We start from the raw sequence: 22873 nt of genomic DNA on the forward strand, positions 1-22873 counted from the left end.
TCTGTTGGTTGCCTATTAGTTTTCTTGGTTGTTTCCTTTGCCTTGCAGAAGCTTTTTATCTTGATGAAGTCCCAAGAGTTCAGTTTTGCTTTCATTTCCCTTGCCTTTGGGGATGTGTCGAGTAGGAGATTGCAGCACATGAGTTAGGGAGGGGCAGAGGAAAGGGGAGGGAGAATCCCAGGCAGTTTTTTTTTTAATGTTTTTTTTTAATGTTTATTATTTTTGAGAGAGAGAGAGAGAGGGAGGGAGGAAGGAATTGGGAGAGGGGCAGAGAGAGAGGGAGATACAGAATCCGAAGCAGCTCTGGGCTCCGAGCTGTCAGCACAGAGAACCTATGGGGCTCAAACCCATGAACCGTGAGATCATGACCTCAGCCGAAGTTGGACACTTAACTGACTGAGCCGCCCAGTTGCCCTCAGACCATAATTTTCTTATGCAGTCTTTGTCTGGTTTTGGTATTACGGTTACACTGGCCTTGCAGAATGAGTTAATAGTGTAGTTTTATATCTGAAAAATTTCTGTTTTAATATCTAATTATATGAGTAGCAGTTATTACTCATACACAAAAAAGTTATTTGGATCTTCAGTAATTTTTAAGAATATAAACATATCCTGAGATGAAAAAATTTGAGAACTTCTGCGGGTTTAGGTGAACAGACCTACCCTAGTGCCTAAGCATTGAAACAAAATTGGGACTCTTGTGTCTTTTTTCTTTTTTTTAATAGTTTGTTGTCAAATTGGTTTCCATATAACACCCAGTGCTCTACCCTACAAGTACCCTTCTCCATTACCACCATTCTCCTTCCCCCTCCTGCTTCAACCCTCGGTTCGTTTTCAGTATTCAGTAGTCTCTCAGGTTTTGCGCCCCTCTCTCTCCTCAACTCTCTTTCCTCCTTCCCCTCCCCATGGTCCTCTGTTAGGTTTCTCCTGTTAGACCAATGAGTGCAAACATATGGTATGTCCTCCTCTGTCTGAAGTATTTCGCTTAGCATGACTCACTCTAGGTCCATTCACTTTACTACAAATGGCCATATTTCATTCTTTCTCATTGCCATGTAATACTCCATTGTATATATATACTGCATGTTCTTGATCCATTCATCAGGTGATGGACATTTAGGCTCTTTCCATGATTTGGCTATTGTTCACTCCTATTTCTTATAAACCAGTCTTGTTTGTGTCACTTTAGGCAAGTTACAAACTTAGTCTGCCTCATTAGTGTATAAAATAAAAATACTAAAAGATTGTATTAACTTCATAAATGTGTAAAGATAAATGAATGACCATACTAAACATGTATTAGCTGATGCTGTATCTTCAAAAACAATTTTTTAAAAAACTGAAATATTTGTAAGAGCTCTGGGACTTTTTGCAGGAACTTGTCTTACGTGATAGTGTCTTGAATTCTGTCACACAGATAAAAGATTTCTAGTTTGTCTTTGAAAGTTTTCTGTGGAAGCACCAGTTTTAAACTAGTGATTTTCAATATATGAGAGTTAAACTTCCTTAGGAAGGCTTTTTATAATTTGGAAGGCCTTAGAAACCACTCACAATCTATCCTCTCTCTTCCCCATTCTTTTGTTCCTCTTTATTTCTGTTGGGAATGTATATTCTCTATTTCTCAGATGTGTTGAAACAGAAAAAAGATTGAGAACCATTACTCTGTCCTGATCCTATAAGGGATATGTTATTTTCTTCACAGCCAGGAAACCAGTTCCATATTTTTCTAGATGTTATGTATTTATTCTTTTTATTTTTAAGTTTATTTTGAGAGAGAGAGAGAGAGAGAGAGAGAGAGAGACAGAGAGAGAGAGAGAGAATATATATATCCCAAGCAGTCTCCACACTTAGCACGGAGCCTGATGTGGGATCATGACCTGAGCCCGAGTCAAGAGTCAGATGAGACATCCACGTGCCCAATCTATTTATTCTTTTATCTGTAGTTCTTCTTCTTTTAAGACTGGTGACCAGCTGCCTATTATTATTTCTTAATCTGATTTTGTCATTTCAGTCTAGGAACCTCTAGGTCACTCCCTTATATTCACTGATAGTGGATGTAATTTTCTTTGAAAATTTTTTTGAAATCTTTTGTGTGTGTGTATGTGTGTAATGTTTATTTTGAGAGATGGTAGGAAGGGGCAGAGAGAGAGGGAGAGAGTGAGTCTCAAGTAGACTCCCATATTGTCAGCACAGAGATCATGACCTGAGCCCAAATCAAGAGTCAGATGCTTAACCCAACTGAGCCACCCAGGTGCCCTGATACTGGAGGTAATTCTGGACATCATATTGGCAGTTGGACATTGAAGGTCATCTAGCACCTTAAGTTTATTTTTTCTCAATTTCTGTATTCCAGTGATACTCAATTCTATGTTCCTTGACACACCTACTCATGTGGTTCAAAAATGGTTCTACTTCTGACCAAACTCTCTTAGATACCTATATGTGCATGTTTTTCATTCTTTAGTTTTCTGATCTATCCTTAGTCTCTAGATGTAATATCTTTTTGGCTTTATTCCTTTCCCCACTCATATCATTACTATTTTTTCTCCTTCTTTCTGTTGAGATATTCATTCTGTCAGCCCCCTACCCAGTGTGAATTAAAATATTTGCTAATTGTATAAATTAGTAGACTGGTATTTTATATAGTTAGGCCCTTAATACAGCTTGACAGGACTTTATTTAGATTTCTTTCTGTTCCTTATATTTACTATTGTTTTACCCCATCTTAAGCCCTCTACTGCCCTCTGCTTTTCTCACTCAGCACTGCCATCTCTGTAATAGAAAAGTGTTAAAATTGTGTCCTTCACATTTCTTCAGTGGTGGTCCTGGAAAGAGAGGTTTCTTTAGTCGAATAAATCTGAGAAGTGTTGCAAATTATCTCTGAGAGATTTGCAGTGCTTATTAGCATATTAAAGAGCCTGAAAGGTTCTTCTAGAAAGAAACTCCTTTAACACAGCATTTTCTCCTTCCTAATCCCACTAAAGTTGCTTGTGATAAGGACCTAAGTAAGCTAATGCTTTTTACTATTTTTTATAGTTTATTGTAAAGTTGGTTTCCATATAACACCTAGTGCTCTTCCCCACAAGTGCCCTCCTCCATGACTACCACCTCCTTTCCCTTTCCCCCTCCCCCTTAATGCTTTTTACTATTATTGATAATTACTATTACTTACTTTACTCATTTATCTCATTTTCCTCTCCACTCTGTCTTCCTATACAGTAATTGTGCCACTCTTCTGCTTATAAATCTATGCCTTCTTTTTGCTTAAAGTGTAAACTTGACTTGGTATGCAAATGTGTGCACCAATTTACATTCTCAGTTCATCTTCTGTATTCATCATTATGTGTGCTATTTTATGGTCCTAAAAAACTTGCCAAAATTTTATAAATACATTTTGTTTAGTATATACAGGTCTTATTATTAGGACTATCCTTTCTCACTTTCTTTCCTTAAGTGGGAAGTTCTTTCTCAGACCAACTGTTACCTCCATGATGAAGGCTTTTCTAAAGGCTCTTTCCACAGGGTTTCCATAACATGTGTCTCATAATATATTGTCATTATTTGTTTATGACTGTCTCCCCTTTTAGACATGAGCCCATTATTTATCATTGTATCTTCAGCTTTTAACCCAGGACCTTATATGTGATTGTTGGCAAATAATCTTTGTTAACACGAATTCCAGATTTATAATTATTTACCTGAACAAATGCAGGCCCAGCTACAGAGTTTGCAGGGCAAAATGCAAAATGAAAATGCAAAGTCCTTGCTCAAAAAGTAGGAAAAAACCATTGCTAATAAAGTTATTAAAATATAGGGGCACCTGGCTGGCTTAGTCGGTTTAGCATGTCACTATTGATCCCAGGGTTGTAAATTTGAGCCCCATGTTGGATTTAGAGATTACTTAAAAATAAAATCTTAAACAAGTTACTAAAATATAAAGCTTTTTCCTTTCTTCTGTGATCTTTTTCTCAACTTCTCATGGTATTTTAATTTACTTTGATTTTTAAGTATTTATTAAAAAATTTTAATGTTTATTTTTGAGGGGAGTAGGCAGAGAGAGAGGGAGAGGGAGAACCAGAATTGGAAGCAGGCTCCAGGCTCTGAGCTGTCAGTATAGTGTCCCATGAGGGGCTTGAACCTAAGAACCCCGACATCATGACTGGAGCTGAAATTGAACGCCTAACCAGCTGAATCACCCAGGTGTCCCATTTACTTATTTATTTTTAATTTACTTGTAAATATTATTCTAAATATAGAACAATTTAAAAATTTGAATTATTAAGCATGAGTTTTACTATTCATCTTTATATTGTCTAGTATCATTTCTAAGTGCAAATATAAGGATATTTAACTCTTCTATGGAATTGCTGGTATTTCATAGGGTATACATTCATATCTCATTTTTAGCAGAACAGGGAAAACACTGCACAAAACTTAACTCAGATATTTTTTTTAATGTCTTTATTTTTGAGAGAGGGAGGATGGGAAGGGGCAGAGAGAAGGGGAGATAGATAATCCCATGTTGTCAGCACAGAGCCCGAAGCGGGGCTCGAACCCATGAACTAACCATGAGATCATGACCTGAGCTAAAATCAAGATTTGGATGCTTACCTGATGAAACCACCCAGGTGCCTCTCAACTAATTTTTTAAAATATAAAGTTATTTATTTATTTAGAGAGCAAGCAGGGGAGGGGCAGAGAGAGAATCCCAAGTTGGTTCCATGCTGCCAGTATAGAGCCACTAGAGGGCTCAAGCCCATGAACCATGAGATTATGACCTTAGCTGAAGTCAGACACTTAACCAGCTTAGCCACCCGGCACCCCTATCCCTCAACTATTTTTATTTCACTTCTTATACTTGCACATTCCAGCGACACTCTCTACTCTAAAACATTTATTTTGTTTTATTTTATTATTATTTATTTGTTTGTTTATTTATTAAATAATCTCTACACCCAGTGTGGTGGGGCTTGAACTCATGATCCCAAGAGGAAGAGTCTCATGCTTTTTCATCTGAGCCAGCCAGATATCCCAACATGCTCTACCTTTGACCATGGCAGTACTGAAACAAAAAGAAACTGTGGCTTATTCTATCTTTTCCTTTCTTTCTGTGTCATCACTTTGAGCATAAGTGGTTGGTTAATGCAGGGAAGTAACATGAGTAAGAAAAAATATAAAAGGTTTTTATTTTACTTTTTTTGTCATTCATGTTTATAGAATATTATTGTCTTTCTTCTGTGTTTGAAGCAAGTTATGATTCAAATAGAGTATGTAGGTTCTTTGGCTGTTAGTACCACTGCTTGCTTTGTTGTAGACAACATGCTTACCTTATACCCACTCTGAGTCTAGCTGAACTTGCACATATACTGTGGATCCACTGGAATTCTGTGCTCATGTGTATCACCAAAGCTGTATGAGAATGAAGTAGACAGTAATGTCAGACATGCATTTCGCATGTATCTCCACTGCTCCTATGCATGTTTCATTGTCCCATTAGACTATAAACTATAAAACACAAATTCAAAGATAAAATTAAAAATTTCAAGATAGTGACAGAAGCTTTTTTAAAAGTGTTGGTTTATTTTTGAGAGAGAGAGAGAGAGAGAGAGAGAGTCTGAAGTGGGCTCTGCGCTGATAGCAGAGAGCCTGATGCAGGGCTTGAACTCACAAACCGTGCATTCATGACCTTAGTGGGAGTCTAACACTTAACTGACTGAGCCACCCAAGCCCTGCAGTGACAGCAATTTCGAACCAAGCATAGGGTCTTTCTTTTGGAGCAGGGAGCCGTAGTGGTGACACAGATCACATATTTATGAAATTAGCCCTGAACAGAAGTATTGGAGGGAAAGAGTAACATGCATTGAGAGAAAGAGGCTGCCATATTTCAGCTTGTACCAATGTAATAAGAATTGTTACTTTTTATTTGGAGGCTTCTGAGGGTTGTGTGCCTTATTGCCTTGAAGTTAGGTACTGCCCAGTGACCTGTTTAGGCAAATGATATGTGAGCAAAAGTAACCAGTGCTAGTCTTTTTCTCCCTGTTTTACTAAAAGTGAGAGGTAGCATAAAATTAAGCAGCTTGGAATGTTGAGTCAACGCATGAAGGACATCTGCCTTGAAGAGCATCTGAACTCACAGAGGATTTTACACGAGTTGATAAATCAACTTATGCTGTGATCAGCATTGAGTGATAGAGGTTGTTACTGCAGTGTAACCTGGCTTATTTCAAATTATAGTTTGTCAAATTTCAAAAGCCATGTAGGACCAGCAGAGTTACATATCACAATATTTGGATCTATAGAATACAGGAGGTATCCCTAATAAACAGGTAAACCCACTGAAAAAGTGTTAGGTGTATCATTATAACTACTCAGAAGCTGCTTGATAATAGAAGAATCAAGAGCTCTCTGGTAAATCTTGCACAGAACTTTTAATCTGTAGTACTAGTTCTTGATTATTTATAAGGAAGAAAAGGAAATTGTGCCTTGGGTAATTGGGGACCCACATAATCACCATATCTCATTAGGAAAAAAGCCCTAAAACAGTTGGCAGTGTGAGGCCAACAAATAGCTTGTGAAAAGAAGCGTAACTTAAATTTCTTTTGTCTATCACTGGAAAAGATTCTAATATATAATAAAATGTCTAAAAAGGCTTACCAGATGAATAAAGAAGAAAAAGGGATAGACTAATCCAGAAAGCTTTACATAATTGGGCTTTGGATGAGTATCTAGGTAATTTAGTTTAGAAATCCTATTTATTCACAAAACTGGCTTTGAAGGAAGGGGCACAGTTGCATTTGCCTTTGATCATAAAAATTCTTGTCAGTTGATTTTACCCATACAAAAAGTATTTTTAAAAAAACTTCTAGTTGTTTGAGAGTGATTAAGGTTTGAGGTCTGTGATATCTTATATAAGCTCAGTGCACATTATTTTAATTATCCTCTTTTGAGTTTTAAGATTTTTATTGAAAAACATAAATAACAGAATTTACCAGTTAAGTGTACAACTTAGTAGTATCAGTACATTCACAATGTTGTATTATCATCACGATTATTTCCAGAGCTTTTTTTTATCATCCAAAACAGAAACTCATTAAATAGTAACTTCTCATTCCCCTCATCTCCCACTCCCTGATAACTTCTGTTCTATTACCTGTCTTTATGAATTTACTTATTTTAAATATCTTATAATTGGAGTTATATATATTTGTCCTTTTTAAAAAATGTGTATTTATTTTTGAGAGAGAGAGAGATCAACACAGGCAGAGCATGAGCAGGGAAAGGGAGAGAGAGAGAGAGAGAGAGACAGACAGACAGACTGACTGAGAGACTGACCGACAGACAAAGAATCCCAAGCAGGCTACAGACTCCGAGCTGTCAGCACAGAGCCTGACTTGGGGCTTGAACTCATGGACAGTGAGATCATGACTTGAGCCGAAGTTGGATGCCCAACTGACTGGGCTACACAGACGCCCCTGTCCTCTTGTTTTTTTATAGTTTATTTATTTTGAGAGAGAGACAGAGAGGGAGGGGCATAATGAGAGGGAGAGAACCCCAAGTAGCTCTGTGCTGTCTGTGCAGAGCCCAGTGTAAGTCTCTAGATCCTTCAAACTGAGATCATGACCTGAGTCGGATGCTTAACTGACTGAACCACCCAGGTGCCCCCAAATTTGTCCTTTTGTGACTGACATTTTATTTAGTACAATGTTGTCAAGGTTCATCCATGTTGTAGCATGTGTCAGAATTTCTTTCAATGGCTAAGTACAATTCCATTGTATATGTACCACATTTTGCTTATCTGTTTGTTAGTTATTTGGGTTGCTTCCCCCTTTTGGCTATGGTGAATGATGTTGTAATGAACATGGGCATACAAATAACTATTTGAGTCCCAGCTTTCAGTTCTTTGGGATATATGTCTCAGAGTAGAATTGCTAGATCATGTCCTAATTCTGTGTTTAAGTTTTTAAGGAACTGCCAAACAGTTTTTTGCATTGGCTACATCATTTTAGTCTCACCAGCAGTTGCGTGAGGATTCTAGTCTTTCCATATCCTCACTAACATTTGTTATTTTCTGCTTTTTTGATCATCCTAGTAAGAATAAAGTGGTGTTTTATTGTAGTTTTGATTTACATTTCCCTAATGACTAATGATGTTGAGCATTTATTCATGCACTTATCTTTGGATAAGTCTTTCACCCATTTGTTAAGTGTCTTTAGGTTGTAGGAGTTTTTTATATATTCTGGATACTAGACCCTTATTTAAATATGTGATTTGCAGATATTTTCTCCCATTTTGTTGGTTATTTTTCACTTTTTTGGTAGTGTCCTTGCTGAACAGATGTTTTCATTTTTGTTTTGTTGAGATATAATTAAGATATATTAGTTTCAGGTGTACAACATAATGCTCTGATATTTGTATATATTATAAAATGATCTCCACAATAAATCTAGTTATTAACATCCATCATCACATAGTTAATAAATTATTTTTTCTTGTGATGAGTACTTTTAAGATTTACTCTATTAGCAACTTTCAGCAATACTGTACATTACATCCCCGAACTTATTTTCTTTAATAACTGTAAGTTTGTACATCTTGACCACTTTGACCTATTAAAAAAATTTTTTTTAAAGTTTATTTATTTATTTTGAGAGAGAGAGTGTGCATGGGAAGAGCAGAGAGAGAGAATCCAAAGCAGACTCACACTGAGACATTGTAGAGTCTGATGTGGGGCTTGAACTCATGAACCATGAGATCATGGCCTGAGCTGAAATCAGGAGTCAGTCACTTAACTGACTGAGCCACCAAGGCACCCCACCACTTTGATCTCTTTTGCCCATATTTTTCCTGCCCCCCCACCCCAGCCTCTGCTCTCCATAGCTGTGGGTTCATTTTTGTTTGTTTTAGATTTTACATGTGAGATCATACAGTTTTTGTCTCTCTCTGACTTATTTCACTTAGCATAATGCCTTCAGGGTTCATCCAAGTTGTTAAAAGTGCCAAGATTTTCTACTTTTTCAGGGCTTAATAAAACTGCATTGCATACCATATTTTCTTTATCAGTTCATCTGTGATAGACACGGGTTGCTTCCATGTCTTGGCTATTGTAAATAACGCTACAGCGAACATGGGGGTGCAGATCTTTTTGAGTTAGTGTTTTTGTTTCCTTTGAATAAATGCCCAGAGTGGAATTGCTGGATCATATGGTAGTTCTCTTTTTAATGAAAAAAAAAATTTTTTTTTAATGTTTGTTTATTTTTGAGAGAGAGAGAGCTTGCACATGTGCACACACAAGTTGGGGAGGGACAGAGAACCCAAAGCTGGCTCCAGGCTCTGAGCTGTTAGCACAGAGCCTGATGTGGGGCTCCAACTCATAAAATGAGGCTCTAACTCAAAAACTGTGAGACCATGACCTTGATGTCTCTTGCAGGGCAGGTTGCTTTTTTATTTTGCTGATGGTTTCCTTTGCTGTGTAGAAGCTTTGTAATTTGATAGTTTTCCTTGTTTATTTTTGCTTTGGTTGTCTTTGGTTTTGGAAAAAAAATATTTTTTTTTAATGTTTATTTTTGAGAGAGATAATATGAGCAGGGGAGGGGCAGAGAGAGAGGGGGAGACACAGAATCCAAAGCAGGCTCCAGGCTCTGAGCTGTCAGCATAGAGCCCAACATAGGGCTTGAACCCATGAACTGTGAGATCATAACCTGAGCTGAAGTTGGATGCCCAACTGACTGAGCTGCCCAGGAACCCCTAGTTGTCTTTGGTTTTGGTGTCAAATCCAAAAACTCATGTCCAAGACAGATGTCAAGGAAGAAATTTAAATTTTGATGATCCAGTATTTCTTTGTTGTCTTTTTTTTTTTAAGTTTATTTATTTATAAAGATTACATATTTACTTATTTTTGTGGGGACTTGAACTCATGAACCTTGAGATCAGGAATCGCATGCTCCACCTAACTGAGCCATCCTCGCACCCTTGTAGTTGCTTTTGATGTCATACTTAAGCTGTTACCAGACCCAAGATCATAAAGACTTATAATTTTTATATAGTTTGTGAAAATTAAGGTATGTATATTCTTTTCTTTTGTTCTTTCTAAAGGTTTTATTTTTAAGTAGTCTCTACACCCAATATGGGGCTCGAACCTACAACCCTGAGATCAAGAGTCACACATTCCACTGACTGAGACAGCCAGGTGCCCCACTGTCTTTTTTCTTACATAGATTTAGTGTACTACATGCTCCTATGTGTGTTCCTTTTTTTGTTTAACAGTATGTCTTTACTATCAGTCCATAGCAGAATAGAAACTTAATCTGTTTTAGGGCTGCATAGTAATATATTTTATGATTTTATGATAGTTTTCCTTACCAATTTGGTATCATCAGTCATTTGAATTTTGTTCTAGTCTTTTGCTTTATAATTAGTGCCTAAGTTGATCCATTTTGAGTACATTTTTGTAACTGGTATAAGGTCAGGGTCCACCTTCATTCCTTTGAATGTACATGTCTGGTTTTCAGAGCATCATTTCTTGAAAACACTGTCCTTTCCCCACTGAATATTATTAGCATCATTGTCAGATCAGTTGACCACATATGTGAGGGTTTATTCCTGGCTCTGTTTTATTCTATTGATCTATGTTCTTTCTATGCCAGTATCATGCTGTTTGATTACTGTAGCTTTGTCTTAAGTTTTGAAATCAGAAAGTGTGAACCTTCCAACTGCTTTTTTCTTCTTTTTCTAGATTGATATGGCTATTCAGAGTTTTTTGAAATTCCATATGAATTTTAGGATGAGGTTTTCTATTTATGTAAAAAATACCATTGGGATTTTGATAGTGAGTACATTAAATTTGTAAATCACTTTGGGTAGTGTTGGCATCTTAACAATATTGTTAATGAGAGGGGTGCCTGGATGGCCCAGTTGGTTGAGCACCCAACTCCAGATTTTTGGCTCAGGTTGTGATGGGGCTCTGGACTAATACCATGGAGCCTGCTTGGAATTCTCTTTCTCCCTCCCTATCTACCCCTTCTCTTTTGCTTTCTCTCTCTCTTTCTCAAAATAAATGAACTTAAAAAACTAGAAATCCCAGTATTGTTAACAATATAAGTTACTGGTGATAACTTCAGTGAAGGAAGTGGGTGAGTATACAGTGGGCTGCTTATCATGAATTTTGCCCGGTGTCTAGCTTTTGGCGCCTAGCTTTTGGCGCATCTGGGAAAAAAAGCCTGAACCATTCTTGGGATTTTTGAGCTTACTAACAGTAAGCAGGGGGTGGAGACCTTAATCCTTTAAAGTAAACCCTTTAAATGAGATAAACATAGTAAGAGGTGTGTCTTCTAGCTTTCCACTCCCTTGGGGCTGTAAGTCACATGAGTTTAAATACTTTTTGATTTCCAGGAAGTTTATCAGGAAGTGTCTTCATTTCTCCTAGTGTAGAGTATAGTTTTGCCATAAGGTGCTAAAGACTGCTTGGTTGACATTTTTTTCATTTGGAACTTTAAATGTCATCTCGCTTTCTGACTTTCATGGTTTCTGATGGGAAATCATCTTTTAATCTTATTGTGAATTCTTTGTATATGAAAAGTTGCTTCTCTCTTAATGCTTTCAAAATTCTCTCATTGTTTATCAAAATTGAATAGTAGTGGGTCCTGGTATGGATTTTTTTAGTTTATTCTCCTTGGAGCTATTGGGCTTTTTGGTTGTGTATAATTGTCTTTTATCCGATTTGGGAAGGTTTTGGCTATTTTCTTAAAGTACTTTCTGTTTTATTTCTCTTTTTCTTTTTTTCTCCTGAGATTCCTATTATGCATATGTTAGTATGATAGAGAAGAAAACAGAAATAAGAAAGTCAGGAAACTACAGGGAGCAGAAAAAAATTTAAGAAAAACTTTTAGTGTTCAGAAATAAGAGATGATAATCATGAGATAAGAACAGAGTGTTATAAAAAGGAATAATCAGAGTTAGCATTTTTAGAAATGAAAATATAATAGCTCCCCTTGTTCTCCTCTTTAGTGTAGAAGAGGTAGAAGATAAAGCTGAGGAGATCACCTAGGAAAGAAAATAAGGTGGGAAATGGAGAGAAAGGTAAGTTAAGTGGAGAATCAATATAGGAGACAAAAAGTCCAATTAACAGGAGCTAGAGGAAAAGGACAGAGAAAATGAAAGGGAGGAAATGATACAAGACATAATATAAGAATAAGTTTTCAAAACTGGGGAATTTGAGTTAGAGATTAAAACAGCCAACAGAATATTCAGAAAAATGCATGAAGAAATATCTTCTCCAGGGCTTGTCACTTAGAAACTACAGAGCACTTGGCAGGCACCTGGGTAGCTCAGTTGGTTAAGTGTCTGACTTTGGCTCACAGTTCATGGGTTCAAACCCTGCATCAGGCTCTGTGCTGACAGCTCAGAGCCTGGAGCCTTCTTCAGATTCTGTGTCTCCCTCCCTTTCTGCTCCCCCCTCAAAAATAAACATTATATTTTTGAAGAAATTACAGAGCACTTAAAACCAATACTAACTACACTATATGTTAACTAACTTGAATCTGAATTGGAAAAAAAAAAAAAAACCAACACGGAGACCAAGAGAATATCCTAAAAGGTTCCATAAAGAAAAGAAACAGCTCAGTAAAAAAGATGAAAATATGGACGTCTGACTCTTGTTTTTGGCTCAGTCATGATCTCACGGTTCATAGGTTTTAGCCCTATATTGGGCTTTGTGCTGAAAACCTGGAGCTTGCTTGGGATTCTCTTTGTGCGGTCTTCGAGCTCTCTCACTGTTTCTTCCTGTCTTGTAAATAAACATTAAAAAAAAAAAAGGAAATAAAAAGGATGGAAAATAAGAATGGCGTGATTTTTTCTGTAGTAATATTAACTAGAAACTAGAAATAATTGAAATAATACCTGTAGGATTTTAAGTGAATGATTTCTAACCTAGAATTTTAAACTTAATTAAACAAAATATGAAGATAGGATAGACATGTAAGACATTCAAGTCTTAACAAAATTTACCTACTTCTTGGGGCCTAAGGGGCCCAATAAATAGCACTCTTTCCTTTCTTGAATCCTGAACATATTGGGGAAGACAGAAGAAGCATATGGAGATCAGATTATTATTTTTATTATGGATAAAATTCACTTTGGAGAACTGGACTTATATTTTCAAGTTGTTTGCTAATACTCAATGCCAGAATTAGACTTACTAGGCACAGGCATAACTACAGGCCCTGTGTAGGGCCATCAGTCTGGAATGGATATTCCTTTAATTCATAGTGATTTTGAATGTCTACTGAGTACCTAGCATTGTGGTAGTGGGGCAGGCAGACTAGGGAAGTGCTGGATATTTACAGGAGGAACAAAAAACCCAAGAACCTAGTCTGATCCTGACCGAGAGATTGTGGTGGTTAAGCAAACTCGGATAGCTCTGTGGTTTCTAACGATGATGAGCATCCTGCTGCTGTTGCTTAACTGACTTATATATACACAGAGACCCAGTTAGCCTGAAATCAGACAGCACCTGTTCATAGTAGCTAACATGGGGCATGTATAGTATTATGCAGAGTTCCTAGAAATCTCTGCCTATTCCGCAGGATCCCATATGAATATTTCATGCCCAAATCATAACCACCAATAAAAATCAACCCCACATCCACCCAGTGCTATTCAGATCCTATGGGTGTGCCTGTACTCCTCTTTCCTTCAGGTGTGTACTTTTGCTTTGTAGTAAAGATTCCGCTGCTGTATTTCACTCTGACTTGTCCTTGAATTCTTTCTTAACAGCAAGTCAAGAATCTGGTACCAGTTGTTGTTTGAAGTCTCAGGACCTAAGAACTCTCTCAGTGTCCAGTATCTGTAGGCATTTTAAGGACTCAAGGAAGAAAGACATGATTAGAAATAGAAGTAGGAAGTCGATTAATATCTTAATAATATAAAAATGAAATGAGATACATCCTAAATGCTATTGTTGTCTATACTCAGACACCTTTTTTAAAAAATTTCATTAAAAATTCATTGTATTTTCTTGACAATAATTGCTTAATGAAGGTTAGAATGTCATTTAATCTTCATTTATTACATTTTAGAAATATAGCCAGGAACTAGAATGTAGGTGTGACATTTTTATTTGGTTCCACCAGTTTTGCTCTGAGTGTGCACTGGGAAGCAGTGAACCTTATTTTCAAAACCTTACCTCGGGGCGCTTGGGTGGCTCAGTCGGTTAAGCGTCCTGCTTCGGTTCAGGTCAGATCTGACGGTTCGTGGGTTAGAGCCCCGCATCAGTCTCTGTGCTGACAGCTAGCTCAGAGCCTAGAGCCTATCTTTGGATTCTGTATCTCCCTCTCTTTCTGAACCTCGCCTGCTCGCACTCTCTCTCTCTGTCTCTCAAAAATAAATAAATAAAAAAAAAGCATTAAAACCTTACCTCCTCAGAGAGAACTTCATTTCTAGAAATTATGACTTTTTTGGGAAAAATTTGTACTGTTGATAGCTTACAATGGGAATTTTGCTATTTAATATTACCATGCTTTTTTTTTTGAATAGGACATTTGTTACTCTTATAAGAAGATGAGGAGGGAAGGGAAGCAAAAATAATATAAAAACAGGGAGGGGGACAAAACATAAGAGTCTTAAATATGGAGAACAAACAGAGGGTTGCTAGAGGGGTTTTGTAGGAGGGGGATGGGCTAAATGAGTAAGGGGCATTAAGGAATCTACTCCTGAAATCATTGTTGTACTATATGCTATATTTACTTGATGTAAATTTAAAAAAATAATAAAGATGAGGAAGATTAGAAATTAAATAAAGCTTGTTTTTTTTATAACGTATTGTTGCTGTTAGAAATTTAAATGTACTTTTAGTTACATGAATCAAATCAGAGTGAAATGTAGCGATTTTTCTGAGTTTTGAACTCCTTACTAGCATTTACCTATATTAAGTACATTAATTTTTTTAATGTTTATAGCTTTAATTTATGTAACTTGATTTATAGAGTTTTTTGAGTGGAAGAATAGTATATCTAAAAAGTTTTGTTGGGGTGCCTGAATTCGGCTCAGGTCATGATCTCACAGTTCATGGATTTGGGTCCTCTGTCAGGCTCTGTGCTGACAGCTCCAGACCCTAGAGCCTGGAGCCTGCTTCAGATTCTGTGTCTCCCTCTCTCTCTCTGCCCTTCCCCCACTGGTACTCTGTCTGTCTCAAAAATGAATAAACATTAAAGAAAAATCTTTAAAATTATTAAAAAAATTAATTTTGAGAGAGAGAGTGCAAGCAGGGGAGGGGCAGAGAGAGAGAGGGAGTGAGAATCATCATAAGCAGTCTTTGTGCCACCAGTGCAGAGCCCAGTATGGGGCTTGAACTCACGAACATCGAAATCATGACCTGAACCAAAATCAGGAGCCCTGTGCTAAAGTGACTGAGCCTCCCAGGAGCTCCTCTAAAAAGTTTTATAAATGGAATTGTGGATCAGTGTGACTCAATCAAATGTTTGTTGTATTATGGCTTTTGTCAGCGAGATGACATCTGTAAAATTATTAAGCGTCATCATCATATAACAGGATTGGAAAATTTAAAATATTTTGGTTTCTGGATAAGGTAAAACTAATCTTTTAGAAATAGAATCCATTTTTATTTTTAAAATTAGGGATGTGCAGTAGTTTCTACAAGAATTTAGATATAGTCATATCTGGCAACTGTTTTGGCACTTATATGAAACACCTTATGAAGACTATTGAGAGCAGAATGTATAAATTTAATAAATTCAAATATCAAAAAAAACAGGAATATAAACATTCTTTTATAGCTAAAAGTGCTACAACTTTTTACTGAAAATAATAGTAGCCACAAAAGACATTAATGGTGAAAATCTATAATGGTTTTGGCTTAAAGTTTTTTGGTTTTTTTGTTTCTGTTTTTTTTGTGTTTGTTTGTTTTGGCTTAAACTTTATAATTTGAAAAAATATTTTATAAAATTTTTTAGTTTATTTATTTGAGAAAGAGCATGAGTTGGGGAGGGACATAGAGAGGGAGGGAGGGAGGGAGAGGGAGAGGGAGAGAATGAATCCCAAGCAGGCTCCATGCTGCCAGCACAGAGCCTGATGTGTAGGGCTCAAACCTGTGAAACCACAAAACTAAGTGATGGATGCTTAATCGACTGAGCCACCCAGATGTCCCATAAAATAATTTAGGAAGAAGAATCTAGTCTTTTTTTTTTTTTTTTTTAAATAAAAGAGAAGAATGTCAATCTGGACAGAGATAAAGGCAGAGGATACATAGGACTATACTACAAATAGGAATTATAAAACCTAGGTGCAAGTTGAGTAAGATGTTGTGGTGGAGACATAGCTAGATAAGTTGAGTTTCTTTTATTTGGATATAGGTTTTGGTAAAAACAGATAGTTGGGAGGATATGACTTGTGTCTTGGACTTTTTATTTTAGGTGATTTTTTGCATTTATATGATATGTGGTTACATGATTAGAGGTGTTCAGTTGCCCACATTTGTAATTTAATAAATTAAGTAAAATCAAAGATGCCACTTATAGTTTGCTTTAGCTGACTTTAAATTTTATTTGTGTTAGTTATCTTCGTTTAGAAGCATAGATCTGAATTTAAGGCATACAGGGCAAAGTGAACAGTAAAAAAGTTCTTAAGTCTGTAAAATATGGTATATAGGGTATTTCTAATACTGAAATAATACAGTGCAGTATTTTAATTTGTAGTTTGTGCTCAATGGTGAATGTGTAATTGTTCCTATTATATTTTAGAACAAAATGAGTTCTGACTGATTTTAGTATTCTATCTTTCTTTTTTAAACATTAGTTTTTATAGAGCAGTTTAAATTTTCATAGTAGAATTGGCCAGAAAACACAGAAGGCTCATAAACTCCCTACTCCAATACAGGAATAGCCTCCCTATCATCATCCCAGCGTGATATATTTGTTACAATCAGTGAACCTACATTGACATGTCACTATCACCCAAAGTCCATAGTTTATATTAGGGTTTATTTTTAGTGGCATATGGATTTTGACAAATGTATAATGTCATTTATCCACCATTTTAATATCATATAAAGGATTACTATCATTTTTAAATTCTGGGTTCCTATTTCTAATTTTTTTTATCTCATAACAATTAATTTAAACTCCTTTATACTTTGGAGGTGGAGAAAGTCTGTTGACATTGTTTCCCTTTCTTTAGAGAGTCAAGTTTGAAGTAGGTTAGCAATAAATAGGTAGTGTTTAGTAGGAAAGTCATATGGGCAAAATCTTACAATTTGGGCCTCTATAAACTGGTTCCCTATATTGCCTATAAATTGGGATTCTTTTTCTAAAAGTTTTATTTGCTTAATATCTATACACCAAGTGGGGCTTGAACTCACAACCCCAAGATCAAGAGTCGAATGTTCCACTGACCAAGCCAGCCAGGCTCCCCTAGATTGGGATTCTTGTGTTTTATTTGTCACATTTCCTTTTATGTTAATTGTGGTATATCAGTTGCAGGTTTTTTAAAAAATTTAATTAAATTTTATTCATTTCAAGATTATAGATTAAAATAATCAACTTAAATGTAAAAACTAACATTAAATTTCACTCAAGATTATAGATTAAAGCAATCAACCTAAATGTAAAAACTAATCAAAAACCTCTTAGAAGAAAACACAAGAGTACTAGCAAACAAGCACTACAATGTAAAAATATTAAAAAAAAGAAAACCCTCTCACATGCATAAATGAAAGATTGCACACAAAGAACTCGCATCTTTTCAAGCTTCAATAGTAAATATTCTGCTACTATGTATTAAATACTGCATGGTTTGCCCAAGCTAAGATGAAACCACATCATGAATCAATAAGCATTTTACATTTTCTTTCATTATCTACTCAAAGTCATGCCTCCTACACCTCTAAACATTTCATTAAATCCAATTATACAGCAGATACTCCCAAAATAAACTTAGATTGTATTGCAGTTTCACTTAACAGTATATAAAATGCTGTGTTGTGACAGGTATCAACTATCCATTAGATACTGAATCAATTTTTCTTAACAGTTGCAGGTTTTATTTCCCTTTTAGTTGAAATTTTACTGAGTAATGTAAAACAAATTTTACTTCTAAAATTGTTTGTTTTGATGTCATACTGCCATAATTACTTTAGAACCTTCTTTATGAGCATTTGGTTGTTGTTTACTAAGTGGGTTTTAACTCCTCATATGTTTTTCAGAGTTTTAAATTTTTTACTATTTCTTTAGTTTTAAGAATGAATTTTGAAAGTCTCACCAAGTTTTAATAAATGGCTTTTGTGTTTTAAATAACAGATTTTTTTTTTCCCAACCCAATAGTTTGTTTGCCTAATCTGGACTTGAAGCAGTTCAACTACGAGAAATCTTCCATTTTACAGTATCACAATTTGGAAGAAGAAGGTTTTCAAATAATGGAAGAGTCTAAGACCTCTAAAAATGAAAATCATGAACCAAAGAAGAATGCTTGGGTTCTTTCAGAAGAAAGCAAAGCAGTTAAAGTTATATCTAATCAAACTTTGAAAGCTAGAAATGATAAATCCATAAAAGAAATTGGGACCAGCTCTCCAAATAGGAATAGTAGTAAAAAAAATAAGCAAAATGATATTTGTGTAGAAAAGACAGAGGCTAAATCATGTAAAGTAAGTGTTGCCAACGTAGCAAGCCCTAAAGATTTGGGACTAGTCCTTCGAGATCAAAGTCATTGCAAAACAAAAAAATCACCCAATTCACCAGTAAAAGCAGAGAAGGTACCTGTTTCACAGGCAAGAGCAGAAAAATCACCAAAGTCACCTAATTCACCAGTGAAAACAGAAAAGACACCCAGCTCCCAGACAACAGCAGCAGAAAAGGCACTTAGTTCACAGAGGAAAACAGAAAAAGCACCCATTTCTCATATGAAATCAGAAAAAGTCCTTGGTTCACTAACAGAACCAGAGAAGGCACCCACTTTACCGTTTAAAGAAAACATGCGACAGATAGAATTACAGCAGATTGGAAAAAAAATTCCAAGTTCCTTTACTTCTCTGGACAAAGTGAATATTGATGTTGTAGAGGGAGAAAAATCTTTGGAAAACTCACCACGATCTCAGAAGCAGCAAGCATGTACAGATAATACTGGTGATTCCGATGATAGTGCTTCAGGAACTGAAGACATATCAGATGATATGAGTAAGTACACATTTGATTATCCCAGGGTCATATTTTTGGAGAGATTTTCCTATATTAATGTTATTTAAATTATCATTAGTTTGATTTTAACTACTTTAATTACAAAAAGGACATTAATAATATGGCTTTCTAAAAATGTTTATTTATTTTGAAAGGGAGTGAACGAGCACGTGTGTGTGTGTGTGTGTGTGTGTGTGTGTGTGTGCGTGTGTGCGCAGAGAAGGGGCAGGAAGAGAGGGGGAGAGAGAATCCCAAGCAGGAATTGACACTGGGACTTGATCTCACAACCATGAGATCATGACCTGAGCTGAAATCAAGAGTCAGATGCTTAACCAACTAATCCATGTAGGTGCCCGAATAGTATGGCTTTTTAAGCTAAAAAAGAACCTTTACATTTATTATAGTAGGTTAAAAGCCTATGCAAATAGAAATTAGTGGCTCCTGTAGTCTAGTATGTATGTATGTGCATATGTACACATACACTTTTTAAGTGGTCCTGGTAATATGGGGCTCATTCATTTAACAAACATGTATGTATTGAGTTCCTTTTATATGCCAAGCATATGGTTATAATGAAAAACTCAAAAACTACAGCCCCAAACCTCTAGGAAGCTTCTAGTTAGATGGGGGTTAAACAGATAAAGTGGTGGTTTAATTCAATGCCAAAAACTTAAGAGTTAAGAGAGTACATGATTTAATTGAGGGATTTAGGTTTTAGATTGAGAAAATGTAGGACATAAATGTGAGACTGAGAGTATGACAGATTAAGTATGACTGGAACAGAATTGAGGGGAAAAGTAGCAAATGATGCAGCTGAAAAGGCTTACAATAATTGGAGAATGAAAGACCTTCTAGGGCTTGATAGACAATTTGGACTTTATTATGAATGTTCTGGAAGGCATTGAAGAGTTTTAAGCAAGGTAGTGCTATGATCAGGTATATATACATATTTTTAATCTTTTTGGCTGCAGTGCAGCAAATTCTTTGACAAAAACAAGACTGGAGCACAGATTGGTTAGGACACTTGTAATTTACTTGAGCTATTGGTGTAAAATTCATTTTCTTTCAGGATTTTGATCTTAGCTTTATTTATTTATTTATTTTATAAATGTATTTTATTTTTTTAATTTTTTTTAATGTTTTATTTATTTTTGATACAGACAGAGACAGAGCATGAGAGGGGGAGGGGCAGAGAGAGAAGGAGACACAGAAATGGAAGCAGGCTCCGGGCTCTGAGCTAGCTGTCAGCACAGAGCCTGACGTGGGACTGGAACCCACGAATGTGAGATCTGACCTGAGCCGAAGTCGGAGGCTTAACTGACTGAGCCACCCAGGCACCCCTGATCTTAGCTTTAATTACTTGCTTATAAATGTCTATATCTTTTGAGTACTTTATTTTTTTTTCTTTTACATGTTCAATTTTTTTATACAATTTATTTTTTTAACATATGCAATTGTATTCCGTCATTTACAATATATTAGTTACAATGATACTCCAAACAGAAAAGCAAAGTAAAAAATCAAAACTCCCACTTCTATTTCATGTAATTAGACTTATACAGAAATTAGAAGGTTAGGTACCAACTAGTTAATCACCTAATTTCACAGCTATCTGAAGTGGCAGTTGTAATATAGCAGCTTATCTATGATACTCTTTTGAGTACTTTAATCCTGATTTTGTTTAACTTAATGAATTTTTCCTGTCAGTCTTTTTTCCTCATGCTTCTGTGGCTGGGTGAATAAAGTCTTTCCTTAGTATATGAATAACAAAAGAAAACTATTTCTAAGTCATTATTTGCTACACTTTGAGAAACCCTGGTAAAGAGTTTAGAGATGGTTTCTTTTTATTTCTGGTGATAGTATATTGACAGACTTTAAACAAATTTTTAATAGTCATATTTTTATATGCATAAGAAAAAATACCAACTTCGTAATTTTAAAGATATGCTTTAGGAGAAGGTCAAAAAAAGCAAGTCAATATAAATATAGTATCAAATAAATAATACTACTGATAATGTTTAGATAAGGCAAATCTATCGGTTAAGCGTCCAGCTTTGGCTCAGGTCATGATCTCACGGTTTGTGGGTTTGAGCCCTGCATCAGGCTCTGTGCTGACAGCTAGCTCAGAACTGGGAGCCTGCTTCAGATTCTGTGTTTCCCTCTCTCTCTCTCCCCTGCTCATGCTGCCTCTCTCTGTCTCTCAAAAATCAATAAAAAACAAACAAAAAAAATAGGTAAGGCAAATCTGAACATGGTAGTATGTGAATGATTTTTTTAATTTATTTTTTTTATTAAAAATTGACCCGTCCAGCAGGTCAGTCAAAGCAGGTCCTGAGGGAGGGGGTGAGAATGGGGTAGGGCAGGGAGCACGGAGAATGGAGGCAAGACAAGGTCTCTGATCAAGCCTAGTTTATTGAGAGAACACACACATCTTATAAAGGGTAGAAGGCAGGAAACCAGGCAGCTGAGTAGGTCGGTTGCTAGGAAACAGGGTCAAGTGATTTTTAGGAAAAGGCTAGGGTAAAGGGGAAACCGAAACTGCAATTTTAGCACAGCGCCTGAGGGGCCGATAAGAAAGCCCAGCCTGACTATCTCTAGCGCTGAGCTGGGGAGTAATAACACTGTCCTGCCTGCAGGTGGCTGATCTTTGTTCTTCTGGCAGCTCCCCACAAAAAATAATTAAATTTATTTAGATAGAGCACGAGCAGGTGAGGGGCCATGGGAAAGGGAGAAGAGAGAGAATCCCAAGTAGGCTCTGCACCATCAGCACAGAACCCAAAGTGGGGCTCAAACCCAATGAAACTATGAGATCATGACATGAGCTATAACTGAGAATCAGACACTTAATCAGCTGAGCCATCCAGGGGCGACAGTGAATGATTAAAAAAAAATTTTTTTTTTTAGTGTTTGTTTATTTTTGAGAGGGAGAGAGAGAGAGACAGAGCATGAGTACGAGAGGGGCAGAGAGAGAGGAAGACACAGAATCTGAAGCAGGCTCCACGCTCCAACTATCAGCACAGATCCTGAAGTGGGGCTTGAACCCACAAACTGTGAGATCATGACCTGAGCCAAAGTCGCTCAACCATTTGAGCCACCCTGGAACCCATGAATGATTTTCTAAAAATGTTTGTTTATTTTTGAGTGAGTGCCAGTTAGGGAGGAATAGAGAGGGCGAGATGGCTGATACTAAGAGGGCTCTGTCCTGACAGAGAGCCCAATATGGGGTTTAAACTCACCAACTATGAGCCAAAGTCAGATGCTTAACCAACTGAGCCACTCCAATGATGTGTTTTGTTTTTTTTTTAACTTTATTTGAGAGAGATCACAAGCAAGGGAGAGGGGCAGAGGGAGAGGGAGAATCTTAAGCAGGCTCCATGCTCATTGCTGAGCCCTTACTAAGCCTGACACAGGGCTTAATCCCACAGCCCTGGGATCATGACCTTAGTCAAAATGAAGAGGTGGATGCTCAACAGGCTGACCCATGCAGGCGACCCTAAGATTATTTTTTAATTACATTTTTATTATTATTTTATGTCCATTTATTTTTGAAAGAGAGAGGGCACAAGCAGGGGAGGGGCCGAGAGAACGGGAGGCAGAGGATCTGAAGCAGGCTCTGTACTGACAGCAGACGGACCAATGTAGGCTCTAACTCACCAACTGACAGTTCATGGCATGAGCTGTAGTTAGACACTTAA

At 36.6% G+C, this 22873-nt stretch overlaps 1 protein-coding gene across 10 annotated transcripts in view; it reads left to right on the top strand.

Moving 5' to 3' along the window:
• Positions 1–22873, top strand: part of TUT4 (terminal uridylyl transferase 4) — a 221715-nt gene that overhangs the window by 96935 nt on the left and 101907 nt on the right. For all 10 annotated transcript variants that reach the window (XM_029946134.1, XM_029946143.1, XM_029946133.1 and 7 more), the window contains one exon: positions 18330–19178. In XM_029946134.1, coding sequence (XP_029801994.1) covers positions 18422–19178 — 757 coding nt within the window. In that variant the 5' untranslated portion in view covers positions 18330–18421. The remainder of the gene's footprint in view (positions 1–18329; positions 19179–22873) is intronic.

The sequence above is a fragment of the Suricata suricatta genome, chromosome 8, assembly GCF_006229205.1.
Source record: "Suricata suricatta isolate VVHF042 chromosome 8, meerkat_22Aug2017_6uvM2_HiC, whole genome shotgun sequence".
Lineage (NCBI taxonomy): Eukaryota > Metazoa > Chordata > Mammalia > Carnivora > Herpestidae > Suricata > Suricata suricatta.